Consider the following 24,302-nt stretch of genomic DNA (forward strand, 5'->3'; position numbering starts at 1 on the left):
ACTTACTCTAGAACATGCTAACTGGGCTTAGGCAGGTTCAGTTGCAGAAGAGCAGTTGTTGGGAGGACTCTGAAGCTTTTTGTGTCCGTGTAGCTCAGGAGGTCAGCCAACTGACCCATTGAGTCACTTATGTAGTTTGCGATGAAGGGAGCAGGCTAGTGTTCCTTTTCAGAGAGCAGGGCAGGCCTCAAGCAGCAGGGCAGTCCACTGGTTAACCAAGGCAAGCCTCATGCAGCAGGGCAGTCCTCTGGGGGACAAGACAGGCTTCAAGTTGTAGGGCAGACTCTGAAAATTAAGGCAGGCCTCAGCAGCTGGGCAGTCAACTGGGGACAAGGCTGTCCTTCATCTGTAATGTCTGCAATTCCAGGAGTGTTCTAATGAACGGTTCAAGAGGTCCGGTATTTATACCTGGTGTCAGTCTTTGGAATGGGGGGAATCTTCAAGTCTACCCCCACATCTGGTTCTGGAAAGATCCCTCCGTCCCCTGCCAGGGCTCCAAGAAGTATAGGGTGACAAAAAACTAGTGTTAGTGTTGCATAAACCACGACTCTGGTGTAGTTCTACAAGGTTTGCTTTCCCACCTACAAGTGACCCAGGTGAAGCTAGCTTAGTGCACCACCACTGAATGGGAAGACTGGTTATCGTAGTCTCGCAGAACCCCACACAAGACATAGTTGAGATGAAGTCATTGCTTTTGGGTAACTAACAATCCCTGGAAGTGATCAGGGGCACGGTGGTAACAATAAACATTTTACGCTCTTCTCAGTATCACACACACTGTACTAAGAATAACAGACACTTTTAACTAAAAGTAGTTATTACAACAAGGCAAACCTGTTTCTTAAAAAATTTAAAATAATTACACAGGACATCATAAAAATAGCAAGAAAGCATGTTGTAAACAACAAAAATAAAATGAAAATTTCTAGCATGGTTAAAATGTAATCTAGAAGCCTAACACCCTAAAACCTACTTCTATGCGCTAGCTTAGGAGAGCATGTAGAAGAGTAACTTGCAGGATAGAGTTTGTTAGGGAGAAACGGCACACTGCATACCTTGTTGACCTCTCATGCTGTTGTTATCAGAAGAGTCCTGAAAGAAGCATTACTTGTAAAAGGCAAACATGTGTTGCTTCAGCAGCCTCCCTCAGGTGCTCCGCTTTTATCAATGTCAGGCAGGATGCTTCATCTTCTCTGAGTGCCAGCAATTATCATCTTCAGACAGTATCTTGAGGTATAATCTGGAACAAAAGACCTCTCTACCTAAGGACTCTAGTGTCGGCCCTTAAATACTAAACATACTCAAGGATGAAAACCTCCGACATAATGAGGAATGTGGTACATAGATCACGGATGCCAGAGAAAGGATCCTAGACATATCTTTAAAGAGACAAGGGGACGTTAATTCAACTTTCACCTCTCTGATTAATTATCTACGTATGTTTCTTGAAGGCCCTGACATATTGATACGGGAACACTTGTTCCAAACTGAGTGTCTCATGAAGTATTACATCTGGGTCATTATCGGAATTACTTGACACTCAGTTCTACGTATGATAAGGGACGGCAATCATGTTATTCTTCTTTATAGCAGATTTCTGAAGGAGTTGACAGAATATGGGCGGAGTGTTATCTGAGATGGAGTTGGGAGCCTGACTGGAATGGATTTGGACTTTACGTCATCCGGTTCCTTTGTGTGTGCTGCGGCCAAGCCCTTTGAAATGTAAGTGGTGCAGGGAACGGTTCTGCCCCCAACAATTCTGGCTGGATGGCCCTTCCTGCCAACATCTAGTCCCCTATTCATTGCCTGGGCACAATATACATTTTTAATGAGGGAACCAGACAGCTGGAAACTCCTAGAAGGCCTCAGAAACATTTTGGCAGGAAAAGGCCAATTTTCTAAAAGTGCCATTGTCAAAATTGTAATCTAAAATCCACCTTCCCCATAAAGAGGATTTTAAATTACAATTCATTTGAGCCCAAACAAGATATTTCTATCTGCTCTCAATCAAAAGTTAGCAAATATTAAATGTAACAAAAAGGAAGTTTAGGCCTGGCATAAAGTTTATTTTGTCAGGTTTAAAAACTGCACTACAGGCTTCAGTGGCAGGCCTGAGCCATGTTTTAAAAGACTACCTTAATGGGTGGCAAATTGTGTGCTGCAGGCCAACTAGTAGCATTTAATTTACATGGTCTGGGTACCTGTAGTACCATATACTAGGGACTTATAAGTAAATTAAGTGTACCGATCAGATGTAATCCAATTTTACCATGTTTTAGGAAGATCGCACAAGCACTTTAGCCCTGGTTAGAAGTGGTAAAGTGCACAGAGTCTTAACAGCAAAAAAAAGAAACAAATTCAGAAAACAGTAGAGATGAAGGCAGAATATTTGGGGGTGATCCTGAAGAGAGGGCCATGTCCAACATAAGTCATTGGGGCCCTAGACATGGGAGTTTATGCTACGCTGACCATACATTGTATAAGAGACAAGTTTTCCAAAGACCAACACCATAGACGTACGTCTCTTCTCCTGATTTGTTAGGATACGCATCTCGAACATGACAGAAGGAAACCACTTGTGTGGCGGGATGAGCGGAGGGAATTAAAGTAAGAATGTTTTTTTGCTTTGCAGCTCTTGAGACTTGGGACATAGACATTATCGAGTAGGAGGTTATCTGGGCTGTAGAGTCTGTTTCCTCTGCTCTTGCACTAAATTCTAGAAACCTTTTGAAAGTTTGTTTAGACTGAGTGAAGAATGATGCAGGGCAGGGAGTGCTGTATCTTGTAGTGAAGGGATGTGTTTGCTCCATCTTTCAGACAGACACATCTTAAGAGCGCTTTCGAATGCTATTCTATACGGTACCTGGTTTGCAGAAAAATTGTGAAAAGTCACGGCAAGAAGCAGTTCTGCCATAAATGTAACATACCTAAAATGTATTCAAATAAATGGTTGTATTTTTAATTAAAAAAAATTAAACAAATGTGTTTATATAATAAAAACCCGTTTGCATATTAATAATACAACAAGCATTGTCAAAGATAGTAGGTCTCACTTTTGGTTCCTAATGGCTCTGCCAATACCGTTTGGCTATGCTCTACAGGGTCAATAGAAAATCAGTAAGGTTAGATTGTCAGAGTGATGGATGGGAATGTGAGAGGTTACGAGGGACTGCGAGAAGAAGTAAGAGAGAAACGAGTCAGGCAGGAGGGAATGAGCTGCGTGAAGTCCATGGGAAGGGGGAGCAAGCTGAAAGTAGGAGAACTTGTTCACATGCAAATGTAGGTATGACAAAAAGCATTTCACACGGGATGTGCCATTCAGCGATCTGTGATCGATCTGCCTACATGGAAAAGCACAGCTCCATCAAAATATGAGCACACAAGGTCGAAAAGATTACAGAGCGCAAAAGGGGTAAAGGAGATGTACACAAGAAACCTAAAGTGCATGGGTACTTTATAAGTTTTTAAAAAATCCCTAAAAGTGAGCAGTGGCAGGCGAGAAGTCTGCCAATCAGAGAGATTGTAACGAGGCTAAGCGCCAGAGGAGGGACAAAAATAAGATGGACAAGCTGGTACAAGGAAAACTACTGAATAAGAAGCAAAGAAATGAGTGACAATAAAGTCATTCAGTGCCCCTTTAGGTTCTTGATAAGCTCACAGTATATTTTTTGCAACCAAATAGCTTGCGCTGCTCAGTAAGCTCGGCCTAAAAATGAAATACCAGTGAGTTTTAAATGTATTGTGAATATGGTTATGGGCTAGGTCAGCAGTTGGTTTTAGGGTATGTGATGGGGCTAGGTAAGAGTAACGGTTATGGTTAAGGACTTGAGTTATGGGTAGAGTAAAGGATTGTCTTAAGTTCATGGTTATTATTCGGAATGAGGTTAGGGTTGTGGTAAGGAATGGGTGTAGGGTGAGGCATAGGAACAGAGTCAGGCTATGTTATGGATTAATTAGGGTTAGGATTTGAATAAGGGATAATGACCAGTTGGAGGTATGGCTTTGGGGTAATTACCCTTTTCAGTTAAATACATTTTATAACATCTGCACGTACAGTAAACCTTTTTAATTGTAAACCTTGATTGTTGATCTAAATGTGTGTATTTTCTGTATGTGTTTACACTTACCTGTATTTTTTTTTGCAGAGTGGAGATGGGCCAGCAGATTTGCAGGTAACTTAAGACTGCTCTTCCTTTTGATCTCTTACTTCTTAATTCTCTTTCATTTCTTAATGTTTCTGAATATTTGCAGTGAGTTGCATCTAAAAGTATCTCTGTGTCTTGATTTCATTCCTATATTATGAAGTGCTGCATGTCAGAGGCTCTCTGCTGTTAGTCAGGTGGACTCTTTCTTCCTCTTATGTTATTTTCCTTGCTTTGGCAATAGAGCACAGTAGAACATAGATCATGCACTGCTGGGGCCTGCACTTGCTGCTGGGATCGGCAGCACTGGTGGAGCCTGCACTGATAATGGGGTCTAAAGTACTGCTGGGAACAGCACTGGTGCTGGGACCTGGATTGATGCTGGAGTCTGTGGCACTTCTGATGTCTGCATCGATAGTGGGGTTTGCAGCACTGCGGGGTCCTGTAGCACTGTTGATGTCTTTATGGCTGCTGGGGTCTGCACAACTGCTAGATTCTGTAGTGCTGCTCGAGTCTGCTGTGCTCAGTGGCATAGCTAGACCTACTGCCACACGGGGTGGCCCCTTAGTTTGTCGCCCAGTGCAGGTAAGAGCAGGGGTGGCGGCTGATGGACATCTTGTTCTGAGAGGGGTGGAGTGACGGACGACTTGTTACTTGTTTTCGGGGGATGGGGATGGTGGTCGACAGACATGACTTGCTCACCTCCGCCGCCCCAAAAGAGTGCTGCCCGGGGCACCCCCATCCCCCCAGTTATGCCACTGGCTGTGCTATTTGGATTTGCAGCCCTGATGGGCTGTTGACTGCTGCTGAAGGCTTCACCGCTGGGTTATATTCCCAAGTTAGGCCCATGTAGTGAGGCAGTTTATTCCTTACATTTTCCTAGAAAATAACATTTCAGCAGTGAACTTTTGCACACATTTTGCATGCATGACAATGTTGTATTAGTTTCTCTGAAACTACTTTGTTTACACATCAAGCTTCGCACAACATTATCACGATGCCTTGAACATCATGTACAAGGCCTCTCTACGCGTCTAGGTACACAAGTCGTCCTGTCTGCATCCACGGGGCAACAGCTCTATCTGCATATCCTTAACATCACTAATCTAGAGCGCACATGGCGAAGGCTGCGTTTAATAATAAATAATAATAGGCATCCCGATAGATTGGTAGAGGAGGCACTTCTGCTGACACCGAAGGTCCCTGTATGCTGAGAAATCAACCAAGACAGGGTCCTTCACACTCTCCCATGAAGTAATAGGGTTGGATCGTCCCTAAGGGGGATTCTTGGCTCTACACCTACACACACTCGAAGTACACTTAGAGTAGGGCCGCATCAGAGGAGTTCGTTAGATTACCATTTTGCGTATATGCCTGAATATATTCATTGCTTCAGCACCATGGTAGAAATGTATCTACTGTTCATTCTTTTGGTGCTTGTAATCTCCTTTATTTGCTTCTGTCTCCTAATCATTGCAGCACATGTATTTTATACAAGAATAACGTTGGTTCAATAAATATATTGAAAACATACCACTGTGTCTTCTCTGTATATTTCTCTGAGAACAAGTGAGCACGAGTGACTGAGCAGAAGGTTCTGTACTGTTTCTACGATCCTGGGGTGTTCAGGGTTGTCATGTTCAGTGGTTGCCAGAAACTGCTCGCTCCCTGGTAGATGTTGTGTTCTGCAAAGGAACGCTAGGAAGTCGTTTGTTCTACGTCCTGGTCACACCAGGCATCTTTTATTCTGGTACGAAACCCCACCCCCATGATTAAAGATGTAGCACCTGACTATTAATACAAAGGCGGTTTCACCACCACCCCTCCGGGTACGGACAGGGACGTGAGCACATCACACTCCTCCACAAACCACAAAACATAAAATATACAAACAAAACAAAAAACCCCCACCAGAACACAAACCCCAAAACAGGAACAAGACAACTGAGTCCGGAGTCCACCTTAATAGGTTACATAGTTCTTAAGTCTCGAAGACCTAGCAGGGCATGGCTGTAGCTGATATCTCTCGACACCTCTTCGCTGATAACCACCAGACTCAGGCCCCTTAGGACCCCCACCAGGAAGGCCACCGCCATCCAGCACCTGAGCAGGAGATGTATCACCACCATCCAGATTCACACCATCTGTGGACTCTTCATCAGAAACCAGACCACCCTGGCCTAGTTGCATCCTGTCCTCCATCCGAGCACCACCGGGAGCCCAGTAAGTTTTAAAGAAAGACACATTCCGAGAAATGCTGACTCCATGTCTCGCTGCAGTGATCTTTGTCCCATGCACAGACAGAAAAGTCCATGGTTCAGGTTCAAACGGCAGACTAAACTTCCTTTTCGGATGCCGATTCCGCACCATCACAACGTCCCCCACTGGTTTGTGCTCCACGTCTGACAGAAACCTTCTCATTCTTCAACTTTCGTTTCCGTAGCTCATCTGCCACCAAGGCATGTTTGACAGACCACGCCTCCATCTGAGGGATAAAATCACCCATAGGCCTATTCATACACAAAGACATCGGACTGACTTTGGTAGTGGAATGAGGAGTCATCCGGTATTCCCTCAAGAAAGCATACAAAGCACAGTGCAAATCCTGGCGGTCAGGCACAGCCATACGAATGGCTTTATTGACGGTACGCATAAAACGCTCAGCCTCCCCATTGGCCTGAGGCCATAAGGGGGTGACCCTCCTGTGACGAACACCCCTGGACTGCAAACTCTCCGCTGTCCGAGAGCTCAGCAACATGCCTTGACCCCCTCTTGTGACATATATGAGTGTCCTTATCGCATGTGAGCCATGTACCACCTCAGCAATAAAGACACCAGCCAGAGGAAGGGGATCAGAGGACCCGTAGGCAAAGACCCTTGTAGTGGTCGAACACAAAGTGGAATAAATCGGCAATGTCAACAACATTGATTCGTCCATCACATTAATCGAAGCACCGGTGTCAATCAAGGCAGGCACTGGATGACCGTCCACCACCACATGACATTTAGGGATACCCTTACGTACATGGCCACCAGGTTGCAAAGCATGGATGACATGTATCGCTCCCTCCATATCATCATCATCCATGTCTCCATCCACCGGCAACTGAGCAGCAACATACACCTGATCAGATGATACAGGGACAGACACTCTTGCAGGGGTGGAGCGACACATCGTCGCATACTGGTTGAGCCTGCTGCAATTGGAACACCTCTTCCCAACGGCAGGACACAGCCCTTTGTGTGGAAAAGGTCCCCCACAACCATAACAATGCCGGGGCCGATCCACTCTCCCCAGATTCCGGAGCTTCTGCCTGTCAGGGAGCCGGGCCGAAAAACGGCATTAACCGGGTCCACCCTCACCACCTGCTGGAGTGCCGCCTCCATGTGGGCTGCTCGTACCTTCGAAAGTTCCTAAGAACTACCCCAGGTCAACATGTCAGCCATCAACATCCCTGGCACCTGTAAGATAGCCTCACGTAACTTGCTAGAGAAACAGCCCTGTATAAACTGGGCCCTATTCTCATCCGCAGCATCGGACAATGTACAGGTGCTGGCCAACTCACGCAGACGGGCATAGAAGGTATCCACGGACTCATCTGGTAGCTGCCGGGCCTGACGCAACAAAAACCGCTCATAATCTGGATTGGCCAGCGGTTCAAATGGGTGGTAAGGGCTTGCTTCAAGGTCTCATACGTATGCGGTGGTCCGCCCTCAATCACCGACCACCCTAACCAGTGAATGGCCGCCCCCCCAGATGTAACAACATGGGGCGCCTTGCTCCTCCTCCAGACCAACAGCATCAAAATATGTCTCCAAACGGTCTACCCATTCCTTCCAATGGGCTGCCTGGGCTGACGGTGGACCATCCAACAGAAAATGCTCCACAGGCGGGATAGCGGACATGGCAATACCCCTCCAACACGAAGCACCGTCGTCCCGGGCACACCACACAGGTATCACTCCAGGTCTGGTAAGAAAAAAGTTCCGCACCATAGCAGTCGACAGCACCAGGTCCCAAAAAGGCACCAAGCCCCACAAGGCCAAAACAGGACACTCCACTCACCCTAACAGGGTATCACAGGCTCAGGCAGACGGAACAGCAACAGCGATGCAGCCGGCCAAGATGAGCTCCGCACTCCAGCAGGACGCCACAATCCACCATGCACAGGCACCACAAACAGCTGGCAAGGCACACCGCGCCGTGGGCACCAGGAGGGCAGGAGCGGGTGAAAACGACCTCCACAGCAGGACCACAGGACAGATAACAACTTCCTCCTCAGCAGGACCACAGGGCAGCAACAGTACCCACACTGCTGCCGCCAACCACCCGGATCTCCTCCAGCACACTGCATGCAGCCACCAACAAGCCATGCCCCCAGGAACAGCCGGGGCAGCCGAAACAAGGCAGCAAAGACAGCGAGAACCCGGGGAGCAAAGCAAATCCCCGGGAACAAACGGGGAGAAATACGCCACCAGCAGCACCAAAGGAGCAAGGAGCCAATCAGGAACGCCACAAAGAACAGCAGGCCAGGAACAAGAACACGCAGGAACACCAGCCGTCGTCGCCAGATTGTTGTGTTCGGCAAAGGAATGCAAGGATACCAGACGTAGTTTGTTCAACGTCTTGGTCACACCAGGCATCTTTTATTCAGGTAAGAAACCCCACCCCCATGATTAAAGACGTAGCACCTGAGTATAAATACAAAGGCGGTTTCACCACCACCCCTCCGGGTACGGACAGGGACATGAGCACATCACACTAGGGTAGGGGGGCCTACAGTGGCACTGTGAGCGAGTTGGTCTGTAGGCCAACATATCTTGCAGGGGTGTCCGGAACCAGTCTAGGCACCAAGCCCTTAGTTTATGTTGTCCAAACAATGCGCAGATCCTACGGATTAGTAAGAACTATACAACAGCTGCTGAGGTCTGCAGCATTTCTGGGAACTGCAGCGCTGCTGGGATCAGTGGTGCAAAAGCAAACATCTACCCTAAATGACTATCAACTCCCAGAACAACCACCACTCTCTGAACACCAACTGCACAGGGCTGAAGTCTTTGCACTGCCACGGTGGAATGCTGCACTTTACACAATCTCACATTCTGTCCAGTTCTACGCTAGCAAAATAGCTCAACACTATTGGTGTACATGCACACTTAGGTCCACTCTCCGAACTGTATGTCACTCTATGCCCATTGCTTACAACGGTGCTCGCAACTCTAAATCTGCACAATCCTTTACCCGCAATACATCACCACTCTCTTCACAGCCCCCACTTTCTGCACAGGCCTCCACCTAGAGCACAGCCCTCCACCTAATCAAGTTCTCCTCCGTTGACACTGGCCAAGTTGCCATTTCTCAACTTGCTGTACAGTGCTCCACTCAGCACAACCTCCGCTCTACAGAGCTCACACTCTCAAACCACACAGCTCTACAAAGTTCTCCACTCAGTTTACCCCGCTACTCTCTGCACTGTGGCGCAGCCCTCTACTATTTGTACAGCCCTTCAGTCCAAGCACATTTTTCGCTTTATGCATTTGCTGCACTCACTGCACAACTGTGGCTCTCTTCAAGCCTTTCTCTATGAGCAAAACCCCAACTAACTACACATACCACACTCTACTGAGGTTTCACCTCCTCTGCTCAGTAGGCAACCAACCACACTCTGCGGCGCCATTACACTGCAGAGTCTTCAGACTCTACACAGCAGTCCTTGTGGCTGACCACTTCACTCCATGCACATGAATGCACCTGCACCCCCTCCCCTCACCCATTTTCTGCTCAGCCTACCTCTCTGCATAGGTTGACCGATGGATGGATCTGCACAAAATCTGCCAAGTTCAAATTGTGAATCATACACAGTGTGCTCCACTTGTACATGGCCTGTTACTCCAATGCATGTGCCCAGCCCTCTGCTTCACTTGACATAACTGCTTAGCATTGCGCCATTTTCACTTATCTTCTAAACAGGGCACTGATGTTGTTTTTCTGCATCAACCTCCACCCACTGCGAATTTTCCTCAATCGTTTACTGGCAGCATTCACTCACACACCTCCACCCTTTGTGCTACTCTGCCAGCTGCACAGTCCTCTGCACTCCCACTAACTCACCACTCTGCATAGATCCTCGCTTTGCACATTCTTTCACTCTTTGTAAAACAATACATTTTGCCCAGGTAAACCTCTCCACACTTCCTCCTTTAGTGCACAAGTATCCACACTCTGCACAGCCATCAATTCTTCTTCACAGCCCTCGACACTGCATAGTCCTCTACACACAGCAGAGCCCTCTGCACTGTGGCTTGTTCTTTGCTTTCTGCTCATGTCTCATTCTGAGCTGAACACAATCCAATTATACAGCCCTCCTCTTTGCCCAGCCCTCAATGCCATGCAACCCCTTACTTTTCTTTATAGAGCTTCTCCGAGTGTGTGCGCAGCAGTAAAACAACCTCTATTCAGTCTTATTCTCTATGGGCTGAATAACCCTAATATATTCAGGTGCCCTTTATCATTCTGGACCCCACAACCCAGATTTCATATTTTCATGTATAGCACTCCACTGCTGCTTGGCTATCTCAAATGTGCACTGCTTGCATTTTAGAACTGAAATTATCTGATGTTATGTGATTAATATCTGATAGGGTCTAAAATATTACATCAGTCTCTTAAAACAACTGAGTCACATGAATCAAAGTGTGAGGAATAGGCCTGCCTTGAAGTCAATCGTATCATGTAATTGATGCAGTTTCGTTACATATTGTTCTATTTCGTGCCAACCTCAGAAAAGTTTCTAAAAGGCTCAGTGCGATGGAGGGAACAGTAGGGAAACACTCCTCCAAATTGCTTAGTTAGCAAGAGGAGATAAAGTAACTGAGGAAATGAAACTCTGACTTACCACAGTAGCGAAAGATGCAGAGAACTACTCAAGACGTAACAACATAGTTATAGTCCAAATTCTGGAAGAATAGGAGGACGTATTGGTGGTCTGATTCATCGAAGACCTAATTCTCAATAATATCCAACCAGATTATTTGTCTATAGAATAAGGAGTGGACGGTTGTATGATGGAACCCCGCATGCATTTACTGTGCATGCCTTTACAACGCAGTCACTACCCCGACTGCCACGTTACCATGCGTTACTTACCCAAGCAAGTCATTACAATGACCTGCATGGGGGTGCTGTACTTTAAATAGCATACATTACTATGCCAACTCCAGTCTACGCAACAGTAGGGAAGGTGTTGAACTTAAAAATCCAACACCAGTCCAACTAAACGCACCCTAAAGCAAGTCATTGTAACAACTATCAGGATAAAGTAACACATGGTAACGTCGCAGTCAGGATAGTGACTGAATTGTAAAGGCAGGTCGTTGTTGTGACTGCAGTGTAATGGATGTTTCCCGGAGTGGACCCATTCTACTCCATCCCTCATGTACTTAAAATTATAAGTATGTATGAAACATATTCCGGCCTACACATTAATTGGTCCAAATCAATCATTTATTCACTGACGTACTCATCTCAGAGCGAGGTGGGCTGTCAATTAAAAATAGTTAGGGAAAGATTCTGATGTCTGGGGATCTTTGTGCCCATACAAAAGGACAGACTCATAGATAAAAACCTAGGGATGCTTCTAGAGGGTCTTGTCTCTGACATAGATAACTGGGAAAAGCTTCCTGTAAGAAATTGGGTTATTAGTTGTGATGCACATGAGTTGTTCATAAGTAACAGGTCCACAATTATCTTCTTATTGAGAACCAAGGCAGCACTTGACTCTCTCAGGGTGGCGAAGCACTGCAATCCAAGGCCTACTTGGGGGAGGTGGTGTGGGCTAGTAATCTCCATCTGCAAGCACACACCAACAACACTCAATAACTCATCTGCCACTCAATGTTTTTCTTGAAAAAAGGGAAAGGTACATTTAATCCTAATACACTACTAAATAACACACCATTTAATTACACATATATACTTAAGGTCAATGAAAATACCTTTTACCCCCATATTAACAATACCCCCCACCTATACCACATGCAACATCACAATAAAGCATTGTCATTATATATAGTGGCAGGCCTATTGGCTTCATTAAGGGGTCACCGCATTAAAATATAAAGGAAGCCTACTAGATTTGTCAAGGGTTTACCACATTACTATTTCAATCATCCCATGTTATGAATTCCCAATAAAATTGAGAAGCATCATCCAATGCATTCATTAGTAATCAATTTCAATAAAACATCTCCAAATATTAAATCTCATGTATTGGAGCATATCTTCACATTCCTCAGGCCACATAATGTAGCCATTTGACCAACCCCTAGGAACACCTACACGCCAGAGCTGAAAAGCAAAGCTCCAGTTCAGAGATCTTAAATGATTGCTAACCTATTCAGGGGGTTATGCTTTTAACCTCCAAGAGACTTGGGGCACATTTCACAAGACACTCACCTCCTGCAGCCCCCACAAGACATTGCAAAAACTTTGGTGCCACCCCTATCCTTCCTTAGGGCACCATGAAAAGGTAAACTAGGGAAAACAATGCCCACACAGGGCATTTTGGAGCTCTCGTCTGCCTTTCTGTGCATATATATTTGGCAGCTCTATCGCTTTGCTTCATTTCACTGTGCCTTTGGGCCGTGTTGTAACTTTTGTTTTTGGTTACTCTGGTCCCCAGTCCATCTTTGCAGGGCATCAGGTGTTTTCTCCTTCTAGCTATCCCTGACTCTGCTGTCCTCACCTTCTGAGTCCAGGGTCCTCTTCCTTGTCTTGAAGTGGAAAGTTCTAGATGCCAGCCTGTCTTGCTTCGCCCTCCCAAAATACCACTCCCCATGGTGGCTCAAACATGACAAAGCAAGAGACATATAACACAACAACACCTAGAAAGGGGTTTTACTTTACAAAATTAAACACATCAAAGACTCTCTTTTCAGAATAAGGCTTGAAGTTTTATTTATGCAATGCTCTTTAACAGAAAGGCTTTCCCAGATGTCAAATGAACAACATTCAAATATATACATAGATATATATTTATATGCAAGCAATAATAACACATGTGGCAAATGCAACTGTTAAATGCATGAATAATAATATGAATAAACAAGCAGCAAATAATACTGGACGTCCTGCAAGAAATCAGAAAGATATAGACACTAAATACATCCAATGATTACTTTGCATGTGCACTCTGACTCACTCACACATCACAAAGAAAACACCTCAAATGACCATAGTCACTGGAGCTGAATAGGCACACAGCCACGCATCACAATGGAACTAGTCAGAAACAAATCACCTCACCCGATCGTTCACTCCACGTCCTTGCCAACTCAAGCTGGAGAAGCCCGTTGACAGCCAGGCATGGACTCGCGATCAGGACTCAAATCCAGATTCTTCTTGTGACGGCATGTCTACCCCACAAGTGAGCTCCTAAGCTGCCTGCCAAGACCTTCTGCCTTGAATACCTGTTACTCAACCTAAGGCGAAGGTTCTAGAAACCTCTCCCCCTTTCTTCTGTTACAAAAAACTGAGCTGACCGTACTGGTCTGTGTCAAGGTCAAGACAGAAGCTGGCCAGGCCCCTGTATTTTGACTCTGAGACAGAGCAGTACATTCCACACATTTCTCTGGCAACAACAATCTCTGCTCTGAAAGGCACCAAGCACACTTCCCACACATTATCCCAGCGAAGCTTACGAAAGCCTCCATCCAGCAGAAAACAAAACAACCTTCAACATGGATGAAAAACTTGAGGAATCTGGGGCCCTGCCTGTGTGCAAAGAGCAAGACAGAGTCAAGATTCAAGATGACAAGAGGCCATGTCAAAGCCAATACTAAGAACTTCATAATACTTGCCAGTGTACAACACAATGCACATTTGTGCACCACTGTCTATAGCATCACATACTTCATCTCTCAATGTACAACACAATGCACATTTGTACACCACTGCTCATAACACTGCACTTCAAGACCAAAAATTACATTCCACACCTCTCTCTCTCTCTCATGCTTTCAAATGCTCATCCCACATGTTCTGTTCTTGGCAAGTTGTTCTACTTTGTGACAGCTCCCTCTTTAAGACTGCACGATTACATGAAAGAAATCTTCAAGAGAAACCAGGCATATGCAGGACGTACATTCATGGTAGGGTAAAATGAAACACCAAAGTCAATTAAAATGATGGTAGTCAAAGGTCATCACGCAGTGTCAAACCATAAGAGTGCCTCTAGCACTACACAGCCACAGCTGACCAGTCCTAGTGTGCCATAACAAAACTGTATCCCTGTCCAAACCGTCCAACACAGCATTCTGGGGCAATTCAAAATGGAGCCGTCAAGTTTTCTCTGTTAAGATCTCTGAGGGCAGCGGTTCCATCCATAGCTGACATCACTGCCAGATCCCTTCCTACCAAAATTTCAAAGGGGAGCCCCTCCTGTGTCAGCTCTAGTTGTCTGGGCTTTTTCCTTTGTTCAGTGGGCATTAGCTGACTAAGACATGGTGCAATGGGACAGATGCCCCTTCCCTCTTCCAGGAAATGGGTCAGTCACAGTTAGTTGCTCCCTTTGTCTGGGGAGGCCTTTTTTTGTCTGTCAGTGAGCAGAATAATTAACCTGGCCCATTAATGAATGAATGAATGAAAGAGCATTTGTATAGCGCATGGCTACCAGGAGGCCTCCCAGCGCTGGACAAGTCTGATCGAATAGAGCTGAGGTGGATTATGGGAACAGAATGGTTTTCAATTGTCTTCGGAAGACTAGGTGGTTGGGTTCCCTCCGTAACTGGAGGGGCAATGCGTTCCATAGTTTGGCAGCATTAGGAGAAAAAAGACAGCCACCACTTCTGGCCCTCTTGACTTTAGGGACCGACACCAAGTGGAGGTCGTCCGACCGGAGATTCCTGTTAGCTTTATATGGGCGAATCATAGGTACAAATAATGGAGGTCCATTCCCTTGAAGAGACGTATGAACAATACAGAGGGCTTTAAAATGTACCCTTTCCTTCACCGGCAGCCAATTGAGTGAACGAATAAATGGTTTAGTGGAGGTACGAATGGATACACCCAGCAGCAGTCTGGCTGCACAGTTTTGGATCTTTTGTAATTTAGTCATGACTGCCGTTGGGGGCTCCTAAATAAAGTGCATTGCCATAGTCGATCCTTGAAAGTACCAAGGACTGGACTATGACTTCCTTGGCTAGTGGAGGAAGAAGAGGAACCACTTTCCTAGCCATTCTGAGCTGGCCAAAACAGGTGGCCACTGTCTTTCTTGTCTGCACCTTGAATGACAGGTTCTGGTCAAGCCGGATGCCCAGGCTCTTTATTTCAGTTTTAAAAACTGGAAGGGGGCCCATGCATGCTGGCCACAGGGATTCCAATATAGTTGGGGTGGGGTTACCCAAAATCATAATCTCTGTCTTATCCCCGTTCAGCTTCAACTGGGAGGCATTTATCCATTTAGAGACCTCAGTTAAGCCTAGATAAAGGGCCTTGGCCTGGTGAGTTGCTTGGTTAAGAGCCATGACCAATTGGGTGTCGTCGGCGTAAGTTACCATTTGAATTCCAAATGGTGCAATGATTGCTGCCAATGGGGGCCATATATATATTAAAAAGAGTCGGGCTTAATGACGAGCCTTGGGGGACGCCACATAGCAGAGGCTGGGGTAGTGAACTCACATCTCCTTCAAAGACCTAAAAGAAATGACACTCTAGAAAGGAACAAAGCCATTTCAGGGCCGTAACAGCGATTCCTATTTTTTGGAGACGGTGGATAAGAGTACGATGGTTTACCGTATCAAATGCTGCGCTCAGGTCGAGAAGGATGATGGCTGCCGACCCTCCGGAGTCCACAATCTTTCTACTTTCCTCTACTACAGCTACCAGAGGGGTCTCCGTGCTCTGTCGTGGACGGAATCCTGTCTGAGAGGGGTGCAGGACACTATGAGATTCCAAAAAATAGGAGAGTATAAAGTTCACATGTTTCTCTGCCACTTTCGCGATCCCAGGAAGGAGGGAGATAGGGCGATAATTACCTAACTCCACCGGGTACAGGTTAGGTTTTTTCAATAATGACTTTACCAATGCCCTTTTCCACTTAGGGGGCACTACTCCTGTTTTAAGGGAAGTATTAATCACATTTGCAACAACAGGGGCGACTGTGTATACTGCCTTTTCCAAAATGTTCATGGGTGCCGGGTCCATCGGTGAGAGAACCGGGTCAAAAGGGTTTCTTGGGGAAGAAGGGGAAAGGACTCCAACAGATGACTAGGGAGAGTGGAGCATTGATCATCGCGTTCATCCTCGACATGAGACCGCGATTTCAAGATGTTATGAATTTTTGTGCAAAAAAATTCTGCCTGTTTATTGCATCGTTTACCTGATATATCAGGGGCGATAGGGAGGGCAGGGATTTTAATAAGTTTCTTAATGATAAGAAAGGTTTCTCTAGGAGAGTTTGATGCCAAAATAATCTTTTCCTCATAAAAAGATGCTTGGGCCTTCTTAATTTCTGCTCTGTATTTACAGACGGCTCTTCTATCATCGTCCTTCTTACTGGCAGAGAAGTCTTTCCTCCACCTTCTCTCATGTACTTTACAACATTGCTTAAGAGCCCGCAATTCCGCAGAGTACCAAGGGGATTTATAGGAGCTGTTTTTTTTCTTAATCAAGGTTTTTGGCAAGACCTGATTTAGTGAGTCTCCAATCCAGTTGCAGAAGTCCTTATCAGCTGCAACTGGGCAGGAATCCGGTACAGGTCTGGTCTTATCCAGTACTTGAATCCAATTGTCTAGATTGAGCTTGGACCAGGGCCGACTCAAGGTTATTAAAGGTTGGACATGGGAATTGAGGCTCCTGGGGCACCATGAAAGGGGAATAAGGAAATGGTCGGACCAAGGGATGGGAATGGGATCATCTCCTGTAAGGTTCTCCAGATTGGAAAACACAGAGTCAAGGCAGTGTCATTTGATGTGAAAGGCGTTTGAGACCTTTTGCGATAGCTGCAAGGTCGCAAGATCTACTACTAATTCGACGGCTGTTACCGCTTTTGGGTCGTTGAAGTGCAAGTTAAAATCGCTAAGAAGGGTAAAGTTGGCGGACATGCTGGCTGAGTTAATAGCAGTCTCTACCAGAACTTTGCAAAAGGAGCCTTCCGCTCCTGGGGGACGATAAATCAGAATGCCAGAAACTGAGAGAAGAGGGGAGAATTCAATTGAGAAATGCATATTCTCACAATCTGTAAGAGGGTTCCCGAGTAGGCGACAAGTGAGATGATCTTTATTGAGAATCGCGATACCTCCACCCTTGCCTATTACTCTGTCCACCCTCTGTATTAAATATCCCTGAGGGAGTGTCTCCACAATGTCTGGTTCTGAGCTGGAGTTGAGCCAGGTTTCAGTTAAAACCAGAACATCCGGGGCAAGTTCCTGAAGCATCATCGAGATCTCAGTGCAGTGTTTAGACATGGATCTACAATTGAGTAAATACAATTTGTAGAGGCCTGTACCTGCAGCGGGAGTGGCGGTTGGGGGGGAGAATGTAAACGAACAGTGTGAGCAGCTCTTAACCAGTTTATCACACTGAATCTGATGGTAACATTAGGCTGTAGGTGCCCTGTGGAGCTGTGCACTAGTGTAGTAAATACGATCCTGCGTAAATGATGCCTGGGTCCTGGCCCCTGGACCCATTCGGGCACGGACGGGCGCCGACAGGCTTGCCTTAGGCGCGCCTTCGGCGCGCCATCGGTGCGCCCGCTGAGTGCGCCATCGAGCGCTAAATGCCTTCTTCCGGTAGGGTGGGTGGAGACTAGCCTGCAACCCTGCCCACTCCTAAGATGGCGGCCGCGCCTGTCTGCTGCGGGCCTCCGGGATTCCCCAAACACCCTCCTGGGTGAGTAGGTAAGTGCAAAGTGCAAGCGAACTCCTAACTAGTGCAAAATATTGCTAATTTGTGCAAAGTAAAAACAATGTCAGCAATTTAAAAAGCGGCGAGAATAATTAACAAGCATTTACAATGCAATGGTCTCGGCATTGGTAAAGTTAGAGCTATTGGCATTGCTCATGACATTATTTTTGTTTATGTTTTTTGTTTTTAAAACATTTAAAGAAACGGCATTGTCATGAGCAATGCCAATAGCTCTAACTTTAACAATGCCGAGACCGTTGCATTGTAAATGCTTGTTTTTAGACTGTACACAAACTCCCTGAAGGGGTCTAACACACTGAGCTATCCTACACATAGTGCAATGTGTAATATGCGAGCGTCTCATGGATTTCCGCAGCAGGCACACGACCCACTGATCTGCCTTACTGAGTAGCCTATGGCGTTCAGCAGCATAGAAGACGGAGATCTGTACAGTAGGCACCTACAACACCCTGCTGGAAGTACTGAAACACGTGGTGTGCATGTGATAGGCTGATCTCATCGGCAGGCTCAGTCCGAGTTTGGAGCGCGAGAGTTACAGCAGATTAGACACAGAAAACGGAAGCAGGCGCCTAACCCGCGGAACTATAGCACCAGCTGATCGTGAACTCGGGTTGCAGTTTGAATAGTTATTTCCTCCTCTCTTTCAAGGGATTACATCGGTGATCCAGTCTGATGGGTCGGACAGCTCTAGTATTAGAAGCCAGAATTGTAAGAGTTCTGAAATGGATATGGAGCTAAATCCCACAACAATGTCAGGGAGTCTCTGACAGGGAGTTAGCCTACATTATTAAAAGCGCCCATTGAGACCACATATGACCCGTGTCACGGCCGTTAAAAGAACATAGGGTTGGTTACAGACAGAGATAAACCTCCTAGAAATGGAGGCTAGAAAATAAAGAGTCCGTCCTTTCGCGCCTACAGTTCTACAGGCTATCTTTGAACCGGTGCGGGGTGGCAGATCTGAGGCTTAACTCACCCGCAGCCAGGAAACATGGTATATCCCGCTGATCTATCCACATCCAGAAATAGTGCTAGTTCTCACTGCACATACCTCCCTGTCCCCTCTATCCCGCCTGGAGAGGTGTGAGGATAAACAAACATCACAGGGGAGAGGCCCGCTGCTCCGGCTCCCGGGCCGGGGCCCCCCGCAGCGCTTCTCCTCGCCTCCCATGGCTTTCCCCTACTCATCTTGACTTTATCTCCTGTCGACTGCGGGAGGGGGTGTGGTGGTGGAAGTGGGAGGCCATGAGGCAGCAAGGGGCGTGGCGCATCTGCGTGTGACACAATGACGGGGCACTGGAGCAGGAACCATTTTCGAGGGGGAGGTGTGAGGGGAAGGGCAAGGAAGGGGTGAAGGTACCCGCTCCTGGGGGAACATGGGTACAGACAGTAGCTTGGGCAAACCCCGGTACATCCTCGAATTCTATACTTTCTAATGACTATCAGTTTGGTGCGAATACCACCTTAATTTGCACTATATTTACAACCTGAATACTAAGAAATAAAGCAAAATTGGTCAAAACCCTGGAAATTATTGCATCCAATTTTATACCAGCGCAAAACATGGAGATAACTGATAAGTCCATGAAATACCTCGGAATGAGAGATGCGCCGGAGGTATGTCGGAATGCTTTTCTGCGAATGTCTTTGTGCTGCGGGTATATCGGGAACGGAGCGCGCCTGCTTTAATTCCCTGTTAACGCCCTGCTGTTTTAGAGCGGAGCGGAGACTCCGGGTTACGGAATGAGCACGGACGCTGCCCATGACGCGGGTCCGTCACCTCAGCGGCCAAGCACAGAGCTCCTGCCGTACAGTAGGAGATCAGGTGAGGGAGCAACGCCGGGACACCACCGCCTTTCTCCGAGGCACAGCAGAAAATGCCTCGGAGAAAGGGAGTGTCCTTTTCGGATTGGGGGGCGTGTTTTGCTGTTGTCTCCTCCCTGAGACTTCTCGCAAAAAACACGCCCCCCGATCCGAAAAGGACGGGGCAGGATTAGAGTGACGGGACCTCTTCTCCAATGGCTGGCCAGCATTTACTAGGCCAGCCAATGGAGAACAGGGAAGAAGAGGGGCGGGTTCAAGCCCCTCTTCTCCCAAGTCATTATGTCTCGCGAGCGAGACTGCGCAAGCGCAGCCATCGCTAGCCGAGACCTAAAAACCACCTCTGCTCCCGGCTCAAGTCTCAGGAGAATCCAGTAGTCGCCTGCGCGCTCGCGCCACCAGCGCTAAATGCCTTCTTCCGGTAGGGTGGGTGGAGACTAGCCCGCAACCCTGCCCACTCCTAAGATGGCGGCCGCGCCTGTCTGCTGCAGGCATTTAAGTGGGACAAAGCCTAGTATCTGATTAGAAGCTGAGCCAAATAAATACAACAATTCTTGAAGTCCCATCAGATGTATATGTGTGTTATTGGAACCTTCAAAATCAAAATATGTGTGCATGTTTTACCCCAGTTTGACACATTGCTGGACTGTTGTTTTGATGATATATTTACAGTGGATTACTGAATTCTCTACGTACCAATAAATCCCAAATATTGGATGTTCTACAAACCCTACTTTGTGGACTCTTACATGTCAGACTTCTCTTTCGAGTGCTGTAGTATTTATATCATCTCACATTGCTGGACTGTGTAGGCTTAAGTAGAGCGAACGTGCACTCTAAGGTAGATTTGACCTGTTTGTATAATACATTGAAAGCATTTAAGGTTTTGCTGTAAACCCTACTTGACCTATGTCTGCATGCCTACTAATATTAGAAAAGGCCTACGCCAGGTCGTCGGCACCTAGCCTTAAAGAGTTCATTCTGTGCAAGCCTACCTGTGAGCAAATTCCGGGCTCCACATGATGGTAGTCTCACACGCACAACCCACATACTCATGTGCACACGGGTTCATTTGTACTCAGCATATGTCCCTTGCCCCAGCTGTGCTGTGGCAACCTTAACTAAAAAGGCGGATACTGGCGGTCAACAGGCTGAGTCCAATTATCATGAAATCACTGAGTGAGACCCAGGTAGTGAGACTCGCCCGCAGTAAAGGTCCAAAAACCAGGTGATCAAAAGCAATACATCCTGATGAACTAAATGGGCGCAACCCATTTGCAGTCCTTCCACTCTCTGTTTTGGGCATAGAAGCCCACTTTAAAACAAAATTCATGATGCAACTATTGTCCAGAACACCCCATTTTTGGTACCGTAAAATTATTTCCAGAAAGTATAGAGTGCCCCACATACCCTACTACTAGATGGTAATCATTCTAGAAAAGCAATGACGACAATCCAGGGAGGTGTTTACAGTAAGAGATAGCACTGCTAGATCATCTGAAGTATTACCAGGCTACTCAGTATTTGGTAGTGATTGGTGAATGGTGCCCCATAGGAGCTATTAACAATGGCAAAAGAGGCTACTTAGGGGCTTTAGATGGTGAAAGGGCACCCTCCAAGTAGCCTCACCTTAGAGCTTTAGTGAATAATATTTTGCGACTGACAAATTGTAAAATGGAATGGGAGGGTGATCTTACCTTGGAGACCCCGTTGTGATTTTCTATATGTTTGAGTGAATTGTGAGTGTCTGTGGATCAGACCACCACAAAACATTTAGTGAGCTGAAAGAAGAATGTGAACTATCAGAATCCCAAGAAGATAGATACCATCAGAAGAAACATCTACTGCAAAAACACTCTCTACATGCATGAGAAATTCCCATTTGAATACAGGGTGCCCTTTGCTCCTCTGCACAATCGTGTGATATCCCAACTGTACAAATCCTTATTGAACAACATGCAGGCATTGCTCACCCAAATTAGGTTAAAATGTGTCAAAGACCCAGGAATTTTAGAGGATGAGGACCGGAATGAAGCATGATATACCAACGGGAGGTGGCCATTATGACAGGCTTTGAATGGTTCACCTCAAAATACTACATCGAACCTACCACACCAGAGTACAGCTGATGAAATTCGGTGTAACTTTGTGACAGGGTGTCATTGGGTAGGCACATTCTTAGACATCTGGTGGCAATGCCTCAAAATACAAACATTCTGGGAAGGAGTCAAGAACCAAATACAAAATGTTAATGGAATGGAATTTGATAAGCCCGTGGAGATGGCCCTGTTGGGAATGTGGCAAGATTGTGCAATATCTATGGACCGCTCCCCATCTTCTGTGACCTGGCAATGATGATGGCCAGAAGAGATATTGTAAGAAATTGTGGAGGAAAGCAGACACCCATCATGAAGCCCTGGGCCAAAAATCTAGAGTGTTGCACGAATTCAGAAAACTGGATGTAATTGACATTGAAATTTTCCAGGAATTGGGAAATTTTTGGAAGATTATGGTAAGAGATTAGAGGGCAAATATAATAACTGGAAAATACCCAAATGTGAACCTAAGACTTGAACAGTAGTCTTTACACCAGTTGACACAGTGGAGGGGGCAAATGTGATCCTTATAATATATGGCTTTTTATAAGGAAATGCACTGAATATTGATATGAAAGGTGTGATAGAAATCTATTTTATATCCAAAACACTCAAATGTGTTTGTTTTTTTAAACCTTAAAATTACTGATGTATTAATATTAGTTATTTATACAGTTTATAGTGAGGACCAGTTTACGTTTGTTATTTGAATTTAGTATTCTGTTACGGTTATTTTATGAAAAACTGCCCCGCCCCGATGTTATGGCTTAGAACCAAGGGTCTTGTGCACCCAGAAGTAGGTGTCCCAACACCACATTAAGCCTGCAGTAGTCTTTTTCTCCAGAAATGTTTGTGAATGCTCTGTGGTTGGGTGAGGTGTAATTACTGTTGTCATTGGCTCTTTACTGAGCTTTGATCTCTTCTCTTTGTTTTGCAGCCGATGTGACTCTGGATCCTGACACTATGAATCGATGGCTCATACTGTCTGAGGATGGAAAGAGAGTGAGCCCTAGAGACCGAGCTCAGGAGTTTCCAGAAATGCCCCAGAGATTTAAATGTCTTGTTGCTGTCCTAGGGCTAGAGAGGCTGTGTGCAGGGAAGCATTACTGGGAGGTGGAAGTGGAGGGCAAGATGTCCTGGAGCCTAGGGGTATGTGATGAGTATGTTATCAGAGACGCGGTGCCAACCGTATCACCTGAAGATGGATTCTGGACAGTGTTGTTCAAACATGGTAAATATGAAGCTCGCACCTCCCCTCCCACCCTCCTGACCCCCCGTGTGGCTCCCAGGGCTGTGGGTCTCTTCCTGGACTATGAAATGGGTAGGTTTTCGGTGTACAATGTGGATGACAGATCCCTGCTGTTCACCTTCTCTGGGGCCTCCTTCCCCCCTACCTTGCTGCCCTACTTTAGTCCAGGACTCCATGATCGAGGGAGAAATGCAGAAGTGCTAAAGATACTGCCTGTGAAAGGATGGGACTGAAAGCAACAGAGACTGTCCGAAATACCAGGTGGAAGGACTGCCTATAATGTCACTAAAGTTCTAAGTTTAGTGTAATAACTTCATAAAGAGAACAGCTCATCCATATTACAGGCACATTCTGACATCAGAACATGCCTGTGAAAAGGAAAAAAAGTCAGAAGTCGCTAGTACTAACTTCTAATCTGCGGCTTCCGATGTCACTCTTCACGTGCATGCACAGCACCATCTTACTTCCGGCTGTTGTGAAGAAAACAGCAAGCCATAAAAGCAGGCCTTGTTTGCAGCTTAAAAAACAGGGTCTATTTGTTCACTCAAATAAGCAGAGACACAGAGAATGTAAAATTTCCTGGCTATTGAGCATGAAAGTTTCAATTCCCTTGAGGACAAGGAGGTGAGGATTATGCATTTCTTTCTTTCCTTTATTACACAGCAGTCACTTTTAAAGAACATCATCAGAAAAAAAAAAAACATTGGCCTACTTCCCTCATCAACCGCTGGGGCATAAGTATCCATAGTAAAAGTCCTCCAATCACAGAACGGTCCCTTGTTGTGTGTGTGTGTATGTATGTGTATATATATATATATATATATATATATATATATATATATATATATATATATATATATATATATATATATATATATATATTTTTTTTTTTTTTTTTTTTTTTCACCAAGTAACGTGGCACTCAGGAACATCAGTTTATAGCTTATTTATTTTGAAAGCAGCACTCAGACCATATAAATATATATATATATCTACCTCTATCAAACTTCACATTCCCCGTGCTCGTAGCAACACTTGCGCCCGAGCGAGTACTCTTCACTTTTAATACA

The 24,302-nt window shown here is 45.9% G+C and overlaps 1 protein-coding gene across 1 annotated transcript in view; it reads left to right on the forward strand.

The window, feature by feature from the left end:
• The window catches only part of LOC146830793 (E3 ubiquitin-protein ligase TRIM39-like), a 180,471-nt gene extending 156,420 nt beyond the window's left edge, over nucleotides 1-24,051 (forward strand). The window contains exons 6-7 of the mRNA XM_085604956.1: nucleotides 4,146-4,172; nucleotides 22,921-24,051. Coding sequence (XP_085461082.1) covers nucleotides 4,146-4,172; nucleotides 22,921-23,465 — 572 coding nt within the window. The 3' untranslated portion in view covers nucleotides 23,466-24,051. The remainder of the gene's footprint in view (nucleotides 1-4,145; nucleotides 4,173-22,920) is intronic.
• The last annotated feature ends 251 nt before the right edge of the window (nucleotides 24,052-24,302 follow it).

This window comes from Triturus cristatus, chromosome 5_1, assembly GCF_964204655.1.
Source record: "Triturus cristatus chromosome 5_1, aTriCri1.1, whole genome shotgun sequence".
Classification (NCBI taxonomy): Eukaryota; Metazoa; Chordata; class Amphibia; order Caudata; family Salamandridae; genus Triturus; species Triturus cristatus.